The 20,087-nt window shown below is 31.0% G+C and overlaps 1 protein-coding gene across 4 annotated transcripts in view; it reads left to right on the forward strand.

The window, feature by feature from the left end:
- The window catches only part of LOC127739228 (transient receptor potential cation channel subfamily A member 1-like), a 55,314-nt gene extending 35,664 nt beyond the window's left edge, over window positions 1-19,650 (forward strand). For 3 of the 4 annotated variants that reach the window (XM_052250858.1, XM_052250850.1, XM_052250870.1), the window contains 9 exons: window positions 195-310; window positions 1,511-1,712; window positions 2,995-3,054; window positions 3,825-3,842; window positions 6,592-6,754; window positions 7,420-7,483; window positions 16,072-16,175; window positions 16,742-16,818; window positions 17,379-19,650. In XM_052250858.1, the coding sequence (XP_052106818.1) occupies window positions 195-310; window positions 1,511-1,712; window positions 2,995-3,054; window positions 3,825-3,842; window positions 6,592-6,754; window positions 7,420-7,483; window positions 16,072-16,175; window positions 16,742-16,818; window positions 17,379-17,411 (837 nt within the window). In that variant the 3' untranslated portion in view covers window positions 17,412-19,650. The remainder of the gene's footprint in view (window positions 1-194; window positions 311-1,510; window positions 1,713-2,994; window positions 3,055-3,824; window positions 3,843-6,591; window positions 6,755-7,419; window positions 7,484-16,071; window positions 16,176-16,741; window positions 16,819-17,378) is intronic. The other variant, XM_052250867.1, reaches the window with a different exon arrangement.
- Window positions 19,651-20,087: the final 437 nt, after the last annotated feature.

The raw sequence follows: 20,087 nt of genomic DNA on the forward strand, positions 1-20,087 counted from the left end.
TTGTAGAGTATGTTAACCATTGATCCTTTAATGGTCAGACTATTGGTTGGTCTTTGGTAAGCTCTGTTAGCTGTTTCATAATCATTTATAATATTTGTAGAATATGTTGATAATTGATGCTTTAATGGCCAGACTATTGGTTGGTCTTTAATTAGCTCTGTCAGCTGTTTTATAATTATTTATGATATTTGTAGAATATGTTAATAATTGATCCTTTGATGGCCAGACTATTGGTTGGTCTTTGGTTAGCTCTGTCAGCTGTTTTATGTCTCAATCTCTTCATTGCCTTGTTATCTGACACATTTCAAAGGTAAGTAAAACATTTTTATAGACAGATTTGGTTGATTTAAGTGGAAGTTTGCATTGTTATAGGTTGCACTTCTGTAAATATAGACAATGCAATTTCCCATAGGAACTCCCTTTGCAGCTAAAGCTGTGCTACTTTTACTATGAAGTTTTGTTAAAAATTATATTCTAGAACAGAAAGTTGATATGCACTACTTTTTTATTCAAAGGTCAAAACAATGGACTCTGCGGCATATTTTCAACATTTATATGCCCCGAACTTCTAAGAGTTTAAACATATACTAAAATTCTGTACTATCCCTACCTCCACTTTGGGTGTCCCTCAGATTTCAATTATCGTCGTTACCATCTGTTTTTATACTGGTAACATTCCCAAGTTATTTCTCTATAAGATGAAACATAGAGATCATATCTGGGTCCCAGTACGTAAACAAAACAAAATATCTATGAATATTATATATCTCCCCAAAAGAGGCGTGGCTTATGAAACAGCTGTATTTACCAAGTGCAACCTATACTTGTCTTTCTCTTATTTCCTTGACATATACTGTCCCAGATATTCTACTTAGTTTTCCAAGATTCTAGTAATCCTTGAAAAAAGTTTATTTACTGTAATATACCAATATAAAAATAAGAAGATGTGGTTTAATTGCCAACGAGACAACTGTCCACAAGAGACCAAATGACACAGAAATTAACTATAGGTCACCGTTCAGCCTTCAACAATGAGCAAAACCCATACCGCATAGCTATAAAAGCCCCGAAATGACAAACGTAAAACAATTCAAACGAGAAAACAAACGTCCTATATTATGTTCAAAATAATGAACGAAAAACAAATATGATACACAGAAACGAACGACAACCACTGAATTACAACCTCACTTTCAAAACTTGGTAGATGAACGCAGAATTATTTTCCATTCAAAGATACGGTAAACTAACTTATTTTTGTGGATACTTTATTTCGTGTTTAGCCTTTTCTAGCCCCTTCACAGAGATTTAATTTCCCTATTTTCAAATTTGCTTGATGTAGTTGAATAATAAAGATTTCTTTTTTATTGCTTTAACTTTTTTAATAAAATGCAGCTTATTTTTCCAATAATTGCCTATATCATGACCTTTGCTTCTTGGTTTTGCATATAAAGTCAGTTTTTCTTAAAATAACCATGTTTTGTCAGTTTCATTTCTCGATTATTTGCAGAGTATATGATAATGCACAGGCAAATGCTATGATGCAGAAAGCTCAGTCAATCATAAGTTTCTGGGAAGGCATGTCTCACAGTAGTCGAGATAAATTTCTTCACTATATAAGTGCAAATTGTTCACCGCTAAAACAATATTATGATGATGATATGACAGACGCTGATGGAGAAGATCTGACAAAGGTCACAATTCAGATTAAGGTACGTTAACATTCAGATGGAAAAGCACTATTTCGATTAAAGTATGTAGGTTGGAAGAAAGACTTGAATTTTGGTTTTTAGGGGGGAGTTACCAATTTCTGATTAAAATTCATTGAAAGAATCAACAGAAATTTGAAATAACTGATTAAGAGTTGTACAATTTGGATAAATGAAAGTCTTCAATCTTGAAAAGAAAACAACTAATTTTGATGGGTTTTTTCACTGTTATGGGGAATTTATAGTTTCAGGGGAGCACAAACAAAAATATTTTTGTTACATTGCATTTTCAGATTTCACATTTCTTCTTCTGAAAGAGACTAAATGGGTATAGGGAATATGAATTGTGAGATCTAATAGCATCTTGTTAATATTCAAATATTTTGTGCCAAAATAAACTTGTTTAAACAAAAGTTATTATATAGATATGTGAAAAGATTTATCCTTGCTTTCATCTGTGTAACTAACTTATTCAAATAGGAATGATAACATTTCTGATCTAATTCTGATGACCACTGATTATTTCTGAGATTTTAATTATCATTATTGAATAACTAATCAAATAATTCAAATATAGAAAAATATTCAACGAGTGACCAAACAACACATTAATTTATGATTGCGCGTAGCGCATGTGTAAATTATCAGTGTTGTTTGGTCACGAGTTGAATATTTTTCTTTATTTTAATTCTTGGACTAGTTATTCTTTTTATTAAATTGACCATGGACTTTTTAATGTAAATAAATTAGAAAATGAAAGGAACTATACAGTTTTGATGGGCTGTTAATTTGAATCTGTTTGTCTGAAACGTATATTTTTTGCATGAATTGGATATGTGATTTACATTTTATTGAGTTCTTAGATGTACATGAACTTATGCTTGATTTTTTATTAAATTGTTGTTAAAAATCTAAAACCTATCGGCATCAAAAACATCAAATGATTAGAGTCCTAACTATCCAGCAAAAAAGCAACTTGTTACTAGTAGAATAAATGGGACTTAATCTGATCTTATGAATATTACTTGTGGTGTACATAATAGGCCCTTTGCTTTTCTTCTTGTATGTTAATGATATGTCTGTCAGTTTCATTTAAAAAAAATTTACTGAAGTTCCGGGTTAAGACATCAAACTTTGACAGTTTGATGGACTGGTAAATCTAAATCTGTTTGTCTGAATCGATATACTTTTCACACGGATTTGACCTACTGTAATTTACATGTTATTAATCCCTTAGACATACATAAACTGAGGATGGATCTTTTTTTTAATTATTTTTATATAGGAACAATTAGATGATCTAGAAGAAAAATGGAGTGAAAGCTTTAAGCCTTCCGGTCAAAAGGTAGCCATTTATGTTTACTTATAATCCTCTGTTAAATGTACATTATTGCAATTACTAATCTTTATTTTATGTAAATATTTAACACTGATTGAATTTTATTTGACCTTTGCTTACTACTTGTTTAATTTTTTAAATTTTTAGTTAACATTTAATTTATCTTTTGCTGACAGAGCACATATGAGGGGAGAATTTGTGAAATTTTCTTCACTCTTTTAAATTTGTTTAGTATCATGATTTTAATTCTGAAATGTTATTTCTGTCACAGACATGCCAAAAAACTGCCATTATTGTATACATTCAAAATTAATCATAGCATATTGTTCTCCAACTCTATACTAACATTAATGATACCAATTTTATTGCAACAGATGCTCATTATGACAATATCATAATTTAAAATATGTCACACTCATGCAAGTTCATAAAAATAGAAATTGTAATACAATTTTTACAGTTACACAATATGCAAATAAGGAGATGTGGTATGATTGCCAATAAGACAACAACCAACCGAGACCTAAAGGACGAAAATGCAAAGAAGTTTGCTTTGACCTGTTTTGTGGTATTTCAACTCAATGAAAGAACTGAAAGGAACAAACTTCATTTTGATTTTTTTTTTGCTTTGCTTTTTTCTTTGCATATTAAAAAATGATAATGGTTTTAATTTACCATTTTCATTTCATTTTCATATAATGCATAAAACTGTGCAGTCATGATAAATGTGCTTATATAATAGTGCTTATTTACATAGTCGTTGTTGTTGTTTGTAGACTCTCCCTATACCAAAGGTAACTAACTACCACAATCTTAATGATTAAACCATTGATGTAGTTCCATGGGTGTGGAATTTTTTTACATCTTGTCAAAGCTGTTCATATCTGCGTGCTTTTTTGTATATGTATATACCTAATACCAATTTTTATTTTTGAGCTTCTAAATTATTTTTGAAATAAAATATTTTCAAGATGTTTTGGAATAATGAACTTGCTTAAATTGGGCTCTAATGATTTATTTGGGCCAGATTAAACATTATTTTGAGCCACTATTAGAAATCAGTTGTAAAAAGGATATTACAAAGTGTAGAACATTGAATTGTTAATACAGAAATTAATACATGTATAGTGAAAAGATAATTATCTTTATAATGTTTGTAAATTGTACACATTTTAAAGGCAGCTTTTGTTTGAAAATTCAAAATGAACAGTTTTGATGGTGGTTTATATGTATACACATATTATAACAGCTTTGCTAGATAGTTTGAAAACATGCATGCTAACTGAACTGTTAGTATACATCTGTAATGTTCTCAGTGTTCAAGTGTACATCTGAAATGTTCTCAGTGTTTAAATATACATCTGTTTTGTTCTCAGTGTTTAAGTATAAAACTGCAGTATTATCCATGTTTAAGTATACATCTGCAATGTTCTCATTGTTTAAGTTTACATCTGTAATCTTCTGAGTGTTTAAGTACACGTCTGTAATCTTCTGAGTGTTTAAGTACACATCTGTAATCTTCTGAGTGTTTAAGTACACATCTGTAATCTTCTGAGTGTTTAAGTATACGTTTGTGATCTTTTGAGTGTTTAAGTATACATCTGCAATGTTCTCAGTGTTGAAGTATATATCTTCAATGTTTTCATTGTTGAAGTATACATCTTCAATGTTCCCAGTGTTTAAGTATACATCTGAAATGTTCCCAGTGATATGCCAAGAAGCATTATTTTGCTTTTCTAGATTAACATGAATCGAGACAGATTAAGGGATGGAAATATGCTCGTAAAATATTATGGTATAAAACATTATGGTCATACCTGCCAACTGTAAAATTGAGAATGGAAATGGGGAATGTGTGAAAGAGACAACAACCCGACCATAGAACAGACAACAGCAGAAGGTCACCAACAGGTCTTCAATGCAGCGAGAACTATTTGTGGGGGATTTCCGCCATTGAGACCCCCAATTAGAAATTTTAAAAGAGCAATTTGTCCACAATTTAAAACAAAACAATCAATTTTACCATGGGTATATGATTGTAAAAGTATGAAGAAGCAAATAAACATTAAAATAAATTTGAAGCCCCTTTAAAGGTTTTATGGGACAATGAGAGCCATCTTGCATGCTAAACCCCCTTTGGCATTTTGAAATGTTGGCAGGTATGTATGTGATTATTTAACAGAATTTGATAAGAAAAAAATAGTTTTCCACTAGCAAGAAGAGTATGTTGATACCTCATAAACTGGCTATTATGGAACTCCTGCATTTTACAATTACCTGTCCATAGGACCTGTCACAAACATTGATTGGTACAAATTTCTTCGTTATGACATCTATCCTTTGGTTTGATTTGTTGTTGATTATATTTCTGTGGGATTATAAGTTTACAGTAAAAGAGGTATCTGTACATGTGCACATACTTTTGTATACACTGGATAGTTGTCTGGTAAAGCACCTGTAATATGTCCTTAAGATGCACACAAAGTTTCATGTTTTTCACACATTGCATGTATCATCCCATTGTGATTATTTGTAAAGATTTACCCTCAAATTACACATTATAGCTAGACGTTGATTTTTGTCAAAATTTATTTTGCAAAAGCGAGACTTAGCGATCCTAGATTCCGTTGTCCGCGTCATCAACATTTAGGTTTAGTCTGTGGTTAAAGTTTTTTTTAGACATCAATAATTTTGTCAAACCTACATGGAATTTTATGAAATTTTGACAGAAGCTTGTTTATGACCAAAATACAGTATCCATAGCAAAAGCTTGCAAATATTTATTTTCATTTTTCCGTATTTTACTGATAAATGGATAGCCTTCGGCTGTTTTCTGCTCTATGGTCGGGTTGTTGTCTCTTTGACACATTCCCCATTTCCATTCTCAATTTTATTAGTTTTTTTTAAAGTTAACATTCAGATTTAGTCTGAGGTTCAAGTTTTTCAGTCATCAATAACTTTGTCAAAACTTCATAGAATTTTATGAAATTTTGACAGAAGCTTTTTTATGACCAAAATACAGCATCCAGAGCAAAATTTTGAAAATATTTATTTTTTTTTTCTGTATTTTTCTGATAAATGGACTTAGTTTTTTACAGCAGATGTAGACTGAGGTTAAAGTTATTTTTTCGACATCAATAACTTTGTCAAACCTACATGGAATTAAATGAAATTTGGACAGAAGCTAAATTCATGACCAAGAAACATCATCTAAAGAAAAAGCTTGATTTTTTTTTCAAATTCTTTATTTTACTGATAAATGGACTCACTTTTTATGTCAACATTACACTTTTAAACTGACAGCAGCAATTGCAGGTGAGACACAGGGTTCCGTGGAACCCCTTACAAATTTTTTATAGAACATATCTTGATGTTTTGTACTTTTGTTATTCTTTTTATAAAACCTTTGTTTGAAATATTTTAGAACAGTATTTACCTTTAGTATAAGTTTTTTTCAGATTATATAAAGTTTGTTGGTGTATTTATAATAAGTAGGTTGATACAGTGTTAAGTAGATGTCTAATGTTTATATTTGTATTGTAGGATGAAGATTCAGAATCTAATGGTCAGACTGTGTCTGTAGAGAAGTTTGAGAATGAAGTAGAGGATTTACATAAAGGTATCAGAGACCTATCACTTAGACAGGATGACATGATGGATTCTATTAAAGCTATCAAGAGATTACTTCTCAGAATGACTGGACAAGGTATGTGGTCAAGATTTTTATGGCTGACAAGAGCTATAGATGGTTACTGTTTTGTTGAAGTAAATTTTTCTGTGCAGTGTTTTGTGGACTTGTTTATGCCTGTTTGTCTTTTATTTAATTGGCCACATTGTTGTCCATCTTCTTCAACTATCATTAATTTTCTGATTCCCCCCCTCCCCCCCATGGTATCTTCTTCCCTTTTGTATGGTTGTTAGGTTCACCACTGGCCCTTTTGTATGGTTGTTAGGTTCACTGCTGGCCCTTTTGTATGGTTGTTAGGTTCACCGCTGTTCCTTTTGTATGGTTGTTAGGTTCACCGCTGGTCCTTTTGTATGGTTGTTAGGTTCACCGCTGGTCCTTTTGTATGGTTGTTAGGTTAACCGCTGGTCCTTTTGTATGGTTGTTAGGTTCACCACTTGTTATAGTTGTTAATTTTAAAAGTCAATTCTAAGAAATTGGTTTAATTGTATATATCAACATAGATGTGTTCTGTTAAGCATTTCCCAAATAATAAAAGCAAAGTATTTGATAAATTTTTTTATTTGTGTCATTGGGATTTAACTAAAATTTTCAAATTTTGAGACTTACAACATGCTTTATTCACATTTAAATCAATTCACTTTAAAGACTAAAACATTTGTACCATTATTTTTTTATGATTTTAGATGAATCGGAGGATGATGATGATGATGGAGATGAAGGGGGAGATGATGATACACCTCCAAAGAGGTATAGTTTTCTGTCATACCTCACTGAAAACACTGAAATAAATTTTGAATCAAATGAATATTATATGAGCTGCGTTGGATAGAAATCGACCTTATGCAATTGAATATCAATACATCTGTTAACCTATTTCGCATTGAAGACATCTCTACCATAAGTCTGTTACTGTTTGAAAATTGAGTTGTTATAAGAACCCCACCAAACAAACCACAGTTCAGCTTTTATTTAGTATCTGAATGTATCTGAATGTTTTAAAATCAATCAAAGTCTTATACATGTACATGTATAGGTGCGCTTGCATAAGGTAGATTTCTCTCCAATGCAGCTAATATAATAAATGCATTAAATTAACTAAAGTTGATAGCAAGATAAATATGTAATTATAAGGGCATACGATACAGAAAAGATCTGTTGATTTTTCCTTAAAATTTTTACACCATTTAAATTTTATATGCACTATTGAAATATGCAAAGAAAAATATGGTTTCATTACTTACTTTTTGAGATATTTTATTTGATGTAAAAACACAACTTTCATATTGCAAAACCGATAAAATAGTAAAGCTCTTAAACAAAAAAGAGATATTTCATCTATTATTTTTTTAAGTGTTCCTTATTTTATAAGCTCTTATGGTAGTTTCCAAGTTTGAGGTAAAATAAGATATAATTGTTCTGAAAGCATGTTATTATAATTGACAGAAGGCCAAGCTTTTTTGTCAATACAATTTATGCATGTAGAAAAACATCTATTTTTTTCGTGGAATTATGACAAAACATTCTTGAAAGCAGTACCTAATCTATTGCAAATGGAAAGAAATGGGGTCAATGTGCATGGTTTTTTTTTTTGGCTAAAAGCAGGAAACTTAATTTTTAAATGGTATTGCTGTTTTTGGCGTAAAATAATGTGTTTTACGGGAAACTCAGATGTACATTATTAGCAACGTTGCTAAAAAAAAGTTAAACTTGGATGAGTTATCGGTGTTCCCAATGCCTGTATTACTCTGCTCAGCTCTTCATAAAATTGCAAATCACGGCTTTGTGACGTCAAATAGTTAACCTGGCCTATGTAACAATGTTTTAGATTTTAACGAGAGAAATTTATGTATTACTGAAAAATTATTACACCAGGGTTTTCGATATCACAAACTAGTCAAAACATTTACTAAATTTTATCATCGGTATAAGGACATCATTCGTAAATATAGCTCAACATGCAGACTTCTTATACGTTCAGGTATTTCACATCCAATTTTTTATGGAAATATTCTTTATAAAGCACAAAAATGTCAGTATTCACCTCTGAAGCTAACTAAACCTTTAAATAGACTTATTAAGAAGGGATATAGTTACGATACTGTTGTCAGGTCATTAAAGATTGCATATTTTGGCGTTAATATTGATTCACTTATAGGGTCTTTGCATCGGCACTAAACACAATTATTTAAAAACCAGTTGTTGGCATGACACGGGTTATGTTCTTCTCATATATGTTATGATGGTATGATACTAAACCCCTAACGGGAAGGATTGTGCCTGATATTCATATGATGAAGACATAATCTTTCAATCAGTTTAATTGAAGTCTGGAGCTGGCATGTCAGTTAACTGCTAGTAGTCTGTTGTTATTTATGTATTATTGTCATTTTGTTTATTTTCTTTGGTTACATCTTCTGACATCAGACTCGGACTTCTCTTGAACTGAATTTTAATGTGCATATTGTTATGCGTTTACTTTTCTACATTGGCTAGAGGTATAGGGGGAGGGTTGAGATCTCATAAACATGTTTAACCCCGCCGCATTTTTGCGCCTGTCCCAAGTCAGGAGCCTCTAGCCTTTGTTAGTCTTGTATTATTTTTAATTTTAGTTTCTTGTGTACAATTTGGAATTTAGTATGGCGTTCATTATCACTGAACTAGTATATATATTTGTTTAGGGGCCAGCTGAAGGACGCCTCCGGGTGCGGGAATTTCTCGCTGCATTGAAGACCTGTTGGTGACCTTCTGCTGTTGTCTGTTCTATGGTCGGGTTGTTGTCTCTTTGACGCATTCCCCATTTCCATTCTCAATTTTATTTTTTACAGAGTTTGTCTTTAGTGCCGTGTGGAGACAGTAGAGTGCCTCCCCGTGCTTCAGGTTTATGCTCTTATAATATACTAGATTATGGAGTGTGTGTCCGAGCGAGAACTTCTCTAGTTCATTACTTTAGGAATATTTATCAAAAAGTAGTATTTCAATATTCAGCCCCATTCTACTATTTAGTCAGACGTCAGTCGCTACCCTGATATACCCTTTCTTTTTCGGGTAATTAATACGGATAGCGTTTGACATCTTTAGCCGAACAGATTTATCATTTTTACATAATTTAATTCATTGTATGCTGGTTCATATTCTGGACGCCAGTCTTTGCTCCTTTCTAATATAATTCACAAACAAAAAACAAATATGAAGCTAAGAAATGGAAAAATATTAAATACTAAACTCGTTCAAAGGGTATCTACACGTCTCAATCTTCAAAATCGCTTATCTAAAAATACTACCATCGCTAACATTTTTAACAATAAAAATGGTGGTTACCCTTCTATCGATAAGTGTCATGCCAAAAAATGACTTACATGTCCCCGTCTTTCCACCAACAATACGGTAAGGTCCACGTTTAATGGTCGCACATTTTCTTTAAATTTTGAAACTGATATAACTTGAAAAACAAACAGTATTATTTATTTACTCACATGAAACAAACCGGGATGTGGTATTCAGTACGTAGGTGAAACTGGACGATATTTATCTAAACGCACTCAAGAACATCTGTATCGTTTTAAAAGACCCAATAAATTCAAAAGTATCATTTATCAACACCATAAGAAGCACAATCATCCTATTAAATATTTAGCAGTTCAACCTTTAGAAGTAGTAAATAAGCAGCCTGGTGAATCTCATTCAAAGTTTGTACGATCACGGAAAATAATTGAATTAAATTGGATTAAAAAATTACAGACAGTCTACCCTCTTGGTCTTAATGATAATATCATGGGAATTGGTAATATATCAAGAACCGATTCTGTTAACATTTTGGATATAGTTTCTAAAACTGTTCGTAAAAACCGTTCTCATGGTCGTAGAAAAAATCGCAATCAAAGAAAATTTCGGACCAATCATACCAATATTTCGGACCTAATTTCTATTTCAAAAAACAACGGCAGACATTATCTGTTAACAAAGCTCTGTTCATTACCGGTTAATAAGTTAAATAAAATTTTAGAGGATTGCAACACAATTTCATATAGCAGTCCTAAGTATGAAATCGTTCAAATTATAATGGCATATTGTTATTCTAAACTGTTTCCCAAAATTGATCGCCCTGAAGATCATAAAAAACAGTTTATTAAAATAAAGTATGTTAATAAAGGTTTTGATTTTGTAAATATTGCCGGTATTTTTAACGACCATTCTGTTAAAGAACAAATTCCGGGATATTTTGATAATACTGAGCTCCCTCTTATTTGTTATATTTACAAGAAATCTACCCGGAAATTTGTGTTTAATTATAGTCAATTGTGTAAAGATGTTAATATCAGTGAAAATACACCTTCTTCATGTAATTGCAGTAATTCCAAATACATTTATGGACCCATTTCCCATGTTATAACAGGAGATCTTAACATCGTTCAAGACCGAGAGTTAAAATCATTCCTCAGTAAAGGACCTAAATATCGTCCCCCGTCAATTATTAATTGGAATGAGTGTCGTAATATCATCCACGACTCACTCCATACTTACTGTTTGAAATGGATAAAACGGGAAAAAGCTGACAAAAAATCTTTGGACTCTTTTTTTAGTTCAGTAATGAACATAGTTGATATACGTATTCAACATTTTAAAGAACATTTTACTCTTAACAATAACCACAATAAACCTATTTCTCGTATCAAACATAAACTAAAAGAACTAGCCAAGGAATTTGTTTTTGTCCCGGCCGATAAAGCTGCTAATAATATTATTATTGTTTGACGTAAATTTTACATTGAGGTTCTGAAAAAAGAAATCACCAATTCACCAACATTCCAACTGACTCCATTTTCAGAAAACGACATCTGTAACAAACATAAACTTTTAGCTACCGCTTTACAAGCAGAACCAAATACAATGAAAGTCCCAACTATGTATTGGCTTCCGAAGCTACACAAAACACCTTACAAATATAGATTTATTTCGTCTTCAAGCCATTGTTCCACTACTAAATTGTCTATTCTTCTTACCAGTACACTTGGTACAATCAAAAACCTGATAATAAATTGTTCAAATAAGGCCTTCGAAAATAGTGGAATTAATTACTTTTGGAGTGTCAAGAACTCGTTGGAAGTACTTGATAAGTTACATGCATATATTGGTGATTTTGAATCTGTTCAAAGTTTTGATTTTTCTACCCTATATACCACATTGCCTCACATTCTCATTAAGAAAAAATTCACACACCTAATTAAATGGGCATTTAAAAAGTCAGAATGTGAATATATATGTTCAAACTCTTTTAGGTCATTTTTTAGTAGCAATAAACAAAAAAACTATGTCAATTGGACATGCTTTGATACTATATATGCCCTTGAATTTTTACTAGATAACATTTTTGTTCGCTTTGGAGATTCCGTATATCGTCAGGTTATCGGAATTCCAATGGGGACTAACTGTGCATCACTTATTGCGGACCTTTTTTTGTATTGCTATGAGTTACAATTTATGACAAAAATCAGCAAAGACCCATCGAAACAACATCTGATACACAAATTTAATAATACTTTTAGATATTTGGATGATATTTTGGCTCTCAATAATGACGACTTCAGTATGTATACTAAAGAAATTTATCCTGTTGAACTTACTTTAAATAAAGCTAATACTAACAATGACCACTGCCCTTTCCTCGATCTTGATATCTATATCATTAATGGAAAGCTTAATACTAAAATATATGATAAAAGAGATGATTTTTCATTTCCTATCGTTAATTATCCATTTTTAGATGGTGACGTTCCCTTGTCACCATCTTACGGTGTTTATATATCTCAACTTGTACGATTCGCTCGTGTATGTAACAATGTTTTAGATTTTAACGAGAGAAATTTATGTATTACTGAAAAATTATTACACCAGGGTTTTCGATATCACAAACTAGTCAAAACATTTACTAAATTTTATCATCGGTATAAGGACATCATTCGTAAATATAGCTCAACATGCAGACTTCTTATACGTTCAGGTATTTCACATCCAATTTTTTATGGAAATATTCTTTATAAAGCACAAAAATGTCAGTATTCACCTCTGAAGCTAACAAAACCTTTAAATAGACTTATTAAGAAGGGATATAGTTACGATACTGTTGTCAGGTCATTAAAGATTGCATATTTTGGCGTTAATATTGATTCACTTATAGGGTCTTTGCATCGGCACTAAACACAATTATTTAAAAACCAGTTGTTGGCATGACACGGGTTATGTTCTTCTCATATATGTTATGATGGTATGATACTAAACCCCTAACGGGAAGGATTGTGCCTGATATTCATATGATGAAGACATAATCTTTCAATCAGTTTAATTGAAGTCTGGAGCTGGCATGTCAGTTAACTGCTAGTAGTCTGTTGTTATTTATGTATTATTGTCATTTTGTTTATTTTCTTTGGTTACATCTTCTGACATCAGACTCGGACTTCTCTTGAACTGAATTTTAATGTGCGTATTGTTATGCGTTTACTTTTCTACATTGGCTAGAGGTATAGGGGGAGGGTTGAGATCTCATAAACATGTTTAACCCCGCCGCATGTTTGCGCCTGTCCCAAGTCAGGAGCCTCTAGCCTTTGTTAGTCTTGTATTATTTTTAATTTTAGTTTCTTGTGTACAATTTGGAATTTAGTATGGCGTTCATTATCACTGAACTAGTATATATATTTGTTTAGGGGCCAGCTGAAGGACGCCTCCGGGTGCGGGAATTTCTCGCTGCATTGAAGACCTGTTGGTGACCTTCTGCTGTTGTCTGTTCTATGGTCGGGTTGTTGTCTCTTTGACGCATTCCCCATTTCCATTCTCAATTTTACTTAATAACTTTAACCAGGACATATTACCAACGTCATAATGAATGAACCGATGTTGATAAGTTTGACCCAAATTTATTAAGTCATCTTCCGGTTTGCTGGTGAAACATGGAAAACACTTGATTTTATCATGCAAAATACACAAATACAATCAGATATATTGATTATCAGATTTTCATCATATTTAAATTGCAAAATATCAGCTGCTCGACACAATATTATCAATCGCTGCGCTCACTTGACAAAAAGCTTCATATTGTGACTCGCAGCTGATATTGTACAATATCAATATGCAGACAACCTGATAATCAGTACTTATCAGCCCCTGCTTCTGTATAGTGTGCCCTTAAATATTGACATAGGGTGCAATCAACAGTTTTTTTCTATGACGTCATATTTTAAGGGACCATGCCTAAGTGACCCTTAGTGGTGGAATGGTTAATAAAGATACTTGTATAAAACTAGATATTACTGGAATCAGAATTTTCTCTAGTTTATATTGAAATAAAAATATACTGTACTTTTAATATAGTAAAAAAGTTCTATCCAGAGAAAATGGGGAAAAAGTTGCCTAATCTGAACATAAAAAACCTGAAATCAGGTCATGTGCATACCCATGTTAACATGATACAGGCACATTTCCCATAATCAAAACTGTATGAAATTCATAGGTTTTTACCTGGCCTTTAATAAAAATCTTGTTTCAGGGTACGGTTTCCTGCTTCGAAAAGAGCTACAGTGGCTGCAAATAAGTTTTCAATTTTCACTGCCAAAAAAACAGGATGTTTATAGTGTTGTCTCCCCTCAAAACATGAATATTTAATCTAATTTTTAAAATTATTTTAATCATTCAACCTGTTTAATTTGAAAGCTAATTAACTAATTTTTACAATCGAATACAAAAAACATGATACTTTTTCACCAATTATATGAATAAAAAGGGATTTCCCTCCATGGTTATTTTTAGTCGGGGAATAACCCCTAGTTTTTTATACGAAACTGTTTATAGCAACATTAAGCAAAACTTTGTATGCGATATATAAAAAATTCTCTACTTTTCTGAATCTGTACACTATATTGATTAAAATGATGTCTTACTTTAAGGATTGCGACCATCGATAGTGAAACTACGGCTCATTTTTTATGTTGCATAGTATTGGCATATTGGCCAGTGGCAAATAGTTAAACTGGCATATTCCAAACATTTCCTGTATCACATTTTCATCAGTTATACAAAGAAAAAAAATCATAAAATTGGGTTTCTATTGAATAAATAGAATAAAAACTATGAAATAAACATAAATAAAGTTACTTTAAACATATTTTGTCCCTAGTATTATATGAACTAAGGTGTAGCTGAGTTGAGAAAAATATTGAAATAGTGTATTTCTTAGGAACGGCACTTGTAGCTATTTGACTATAAAAAGTACCAAATATATAATTTAATGAATAAAAATGTATGTTACACTGATCAGTAGTAAAGGTCAAAGTAGAAAAAATCTACACTTTTCATGTGCAACTTTTGGTTCCAAATATATGAGAGAATGAATAAAAATATTATGACGTCGCAAAAAGATGAAAAAACTTCAAAATTTGCACACAGTCTGGTTTTCTTATATCTGGTTGCTATGTACAAATCTGTAATATTTGCATTAAATATACCAAACTGATGCTTTTAAATTAATGTATGCATGCCATATGATATTTTTCAGAATTGTTTTACTCCATTCAGTAAACATTTCTATGCTAAAACCTCACTATATTATATGTTTGACCCTTTAAGGGTGCAATCAACAGTTTTTTTCTATGACGTCATATTTTAAGGGACCATGCCTAAGTGACCCTTAGTGGTGGAATGGTTAATAAAGATACTTGTATAAAACTAGATATTACTGGAATCAGAATTTTCTCTAGTTTATATTGAAATAAAAATATACTGTACTTTTAATATAGTAAAAAAGTTCTATCCAGAGAAAATGGGGAAAAAGTTGCCTAATCTGAACATAAAAAACCTGAAATCAGGTCATGTGCATACCCATGTTAACATGATACAGGCACATTTCCCATAATCAAAACTGTATGAAATTCATAGGTTTTTACCTGGCCTTTAATAAAAATCTTGTTTCAGGGTACGGTTTCCTGCTTCGAAAAGAGCTACAGTGGCTGCAAATAAGTTTTCAATTTTCACTGCCAAAAAAACAGGATGTTTATAGTGTTGTCTCCCCTCAAAACATGAATATTTAATCTAATTTTTAAAATTATTTTAATCATTCAACCTGTTTAATTTGAAAGCTAATTAACTAATTTTTACAATCGAATACAAAAAACATGATACTTTTTCACCAATTATATGAATAAAAAGGGATTTCCCTCCATGGTTATTTTTAGTCGGGGAATAACCCCTAGTTTTTTATACGAAACTGTTTATAGCACCCATAACTTGATGTTTTTTTTTAATCAATTATGTTTGCAGCCATTTTAAATTATGTTTATTTTCTACAGGTCAAAAGGTAAATCAAAGCCAAAAAAGAAAGAAGGCCAGAGAAGAAGTAGGACACCATCTTCAGTAGTTGATGGAAGTGCATGGGAGGTAACACGTCCATCAGGTAATGCTACACTTAATAGGAGAGGTGTAACTGGCACCACAACATTTTTAAATTAAAGATATAGACTAAGACTACCTGAATTGAGTCGATGACAATGGAATAGAGCAATTGAACCTCAGGCATTTAGTAATTTCTGTATATATATAAAAATAAGAAGATGGTGTATGGTTGCCAATGAGACAACTCTCTCCCAGAGACCAAATGACGTAAAAATTAGCAACTATAGGTCACCGTAGCTTTCAGCAATGATCAACACCCATACTGCATAGCAATATTTCACATATGACATTGTGAATTTTGAAAATATATAACACAATAACTCAATACACATGTCTACGACTCAGCAGGTGTTTTTTTGTATTACTCTGTTTAGAAGCAGTGAAAAACTCTTAAGATCTGCACTGCATTCATTTTTAGGAGGCAGGTGTTTTGCTTTTGCATAATTGTGTAAAAAATGAGTTTTTCTAAATATTAAAGTAGCATTCATTTCATATAAACTACTTTAACCAAATTTGAATTGTATAACAAATCTTGTTTGAAGCAATGAAATTCTTCTCAAATTGCAGGTGTCTCAACTCCACAAGTATGGAGTACTGGACCAGTGGTAGATGTATCAACACCTAGATTTACATCAAGTGGACAGGTAAATATACAACTTTCAAACAATTTATGGCATTGCTCAAAACCATTGGTTGTCATTGAAATATATTTTTATAGAACTACAACATTGAGCTGCAGTAAATATTATGTAGACATAATCATTATCGACAGGGTATTTAAAAGATTATAACATTAGAAGTAAGAGCACGACTGACTTTGTCAGAACAAGACTAATGAGTCTTGGCCAGGTGGCATGTATTCAGGTGGACTGTTACCTTGTGAGCTAGAATGATAAGATTTGGTTTAGTACAAATTAGGATACATTAATATGAAATTCAATCATTCATGGAAGAATAATTGTCAGTTAGAATCAGAAAGTAGAAGAAATGGAAATGTTATTATACTTAGTTTCTACATTAAAAAAATATTATTGTATCAGATTTCAAGGTAAAATATCAACTCCCTTCTTCATCTATTTGTTTTAACTGTTTGTATAAACTCTACAAATTTGGTGCTTATAAAATAAAATATGTTCATGAAAGCTAATCTAAAGTTATCTGTAATTCACAAATTACACTGATGTGTATTTCATGTTTATTTCAGTTCCCAGGACAGGATCCCACAACAGAATGTTAATACTCAATGATAAATTCCAATCTGCAAAAGAAAGAAACTATCATGCCATAAAGACATCAAAATATATACATGTATTTCGTAGTACAGAAATAAGCTTACTGGGCACAGCCTTCTGTAATTTCCACAGACTTTGAATTGTGGGTACTATCACCCACAAGTTCTGTCGAGTCAGGAAAAAAGATCAGTTGATTACTTGTAGTATAGATTATGAATGCGGTACATTAGTATTTATGTCTTTTATATATTTTTTTTATTGAAAATGTTATACATATTTTAGAATTTCATCCAAATTGATATTGATATTTAGATTTTTACCAACAGTACTTACTAGAAATATATTTGTTAGCTATTTTTATATTAACATAGCTTTGATCCGTCCATTGCAGAAGCAATGTATTTATTGAAAATCAAACTTAATGTTTGAAGAAACTTTTGTGATAGAAGAAATTTTAGATATAGTGCCAATATTGATAAATGTATGTAATTCACCATAATTCTTTGTAGATAGTCATCTGTTCTGGTAGAAGTTGGTGCTATATGATTTAGTTTTCCATTAATTTACTTCAATTTGACTCCAATGATTATTGTAGAAAGTTAATATCTTTTTATTTGGTCATTAAAGGTGTATATCTTTAATTTAAAAAGTCTACTTAATATAGTGCAAAACTTTTAACAATAAGCTGTTACAATCACATTTTTTCTATTTGTGCAGTTAACATATAATGTTAGTCTGAACTGAAATACATTTTATTGAATATCTTTACTTTTTACAACAACAAAATGAATTTTAAATGTTTTTTTTTTTTTATTTATTCTCTTGACTTGCTGTCTCTTATTTGTCTTACTTTTAATATCAATTATATATTGAACAAATCTGTAATGTATAACAATGTGATATTCTTTTTTACATGATGTCTTTCTATATTTTAATGGTTGTTGTTTATACTTTTATTTTGTTCGTAATTTATTGATACATTTTGATAGAAATATATTTATTTTATGTTTGTACTTTTTCCTCGGTATGATTATGAATTTCTAATTAAAATGTAGTCTCATTTATAAACTACATAGTGATACTAATTACATTCCAAACATTGCAGTCTTAAGGTAGAACCTGTCATTGTCCTTTGATTTTTATTTTATGAATGAAAAATATTAAACTTTAGATATGAAATTTAAAGTATATTACTTTGTTTATCAATACTAAAGGCAAAAACATATTTAATGTTAAAGTAATCTGACGTTCCCTTAAATTTTGAGAATTTCAGTGAGATAAATTTAGTTATTAATATTATTGATGCAAAAGTTCCAAATATATAACAAAAATGGTGGTGTTATTTATGACAGAACTGTAGATGGATTTTTAATATTTATATTGATTCCAAGTAATCAGTGTTTTTTTTATACATACTTTTGAAATTTTATCCAAATAAGGAATCGCCTATTAACTATTAAAAGACGATAGTGATTTTGTACTAAAAAACAAACGTGAAAAATAAGATAAAAATGTTGATATCTGACTTTTACTAGAAATGGGATCTCTTAATGTTAATAGGTAAATTTAATATGTTTCAGATAGCTGATAATAATGAGAAATTTGTGCAAAAGACATAGTAAAGGAAATAGGTGAATTCTTTACATATGTAACACTAATCATACAATTTGTAAGCTATAACTATAGCTTTTACACTGCTAGCTTTCATGATGGAGAATTAAAAGTACCAATGAAACATCTTCCTAGCAAAACAATTTTGAATGGCAAAATCAAAACAGTATCAATAAAAGAAAATATGGAGTATGATATGCAAAGACACACATATATCAAACATTAATTCACTACTGTATCATATGTAATAAGATATAATTAAACAATGATACTTTTGTCTGCTGGTTTGGGCAATTTGTTAGTTGATTGTTTTTACCAGTAGTCTTGTAATCTGAAGGAAAATTTAATTTTCAGCTCTGATCTTTGAATATTTTTTTAATAGAATGTAAGCAAGTATTTATCTATTTTTATATCCAATAATGAGTTTCTACATTGATTGACATTCATGATTTTTGAACATCTGCATGTCTAAACAGAGTATCTGCCAAATGTTTACAAAATATAATCAGATTCTATTTTCAATACTTTGCTGTACAATGCCTTGCCATTCTGAATCACTGAAACTCTTACTATTATTTACTTTTTAACTGCAATATGTGATAGTATGATAAAATAAAGCCTTCATACACTTAATGTTTCATTATTACTAGCTGTCAGTTGAAAACTTCACAGTTCAATATGTTAGTTACCATATACAATTAAGGAGTAGTGGTTTGATTGTCAATGACACAAATATCCACCAGAGACCAAAAGGATGCAGATGTTAACAACTAATGGTCACCATCCAATCTTCAAATTATTCACAGGAAGATTGTACATATGTTGAAGTTATGTATCTGCTATAATGGAATTGTTAGAGGATTTTTTCATTTTTCCAGACTTGGGAACTTATTCATTTTTCTGCAAAATTCCTCCTTCAGTTTTCAAGCCAGATCCCTGAAACGTCACCAGAAGATTGCACATATGTTGAAGTTTTGCATTGCCATTATGGAATTTTTCATTATGGAATGTTTTCTCATTTTTCCAGACTATGGAACTTAATCATTTTCAGCAAAATCTAGTCACAAATA

This window comes from Mytilus californianus, unplaced genomic scaffold (genome assembly GCF_021869535.1).
Source record: "Mytilus californianus isolate M0D057914Y unplaced genomic scaffold, xbMytCali1.0.p SCAF_1, whole genome shotgun sequence".
Classification (NCBI taxonomy): Eukaryota; Metazoa; Mollusca; class Bivalvia; order Mytilida; family Mytilidae; genus Mytilus; species Mytilus californianus.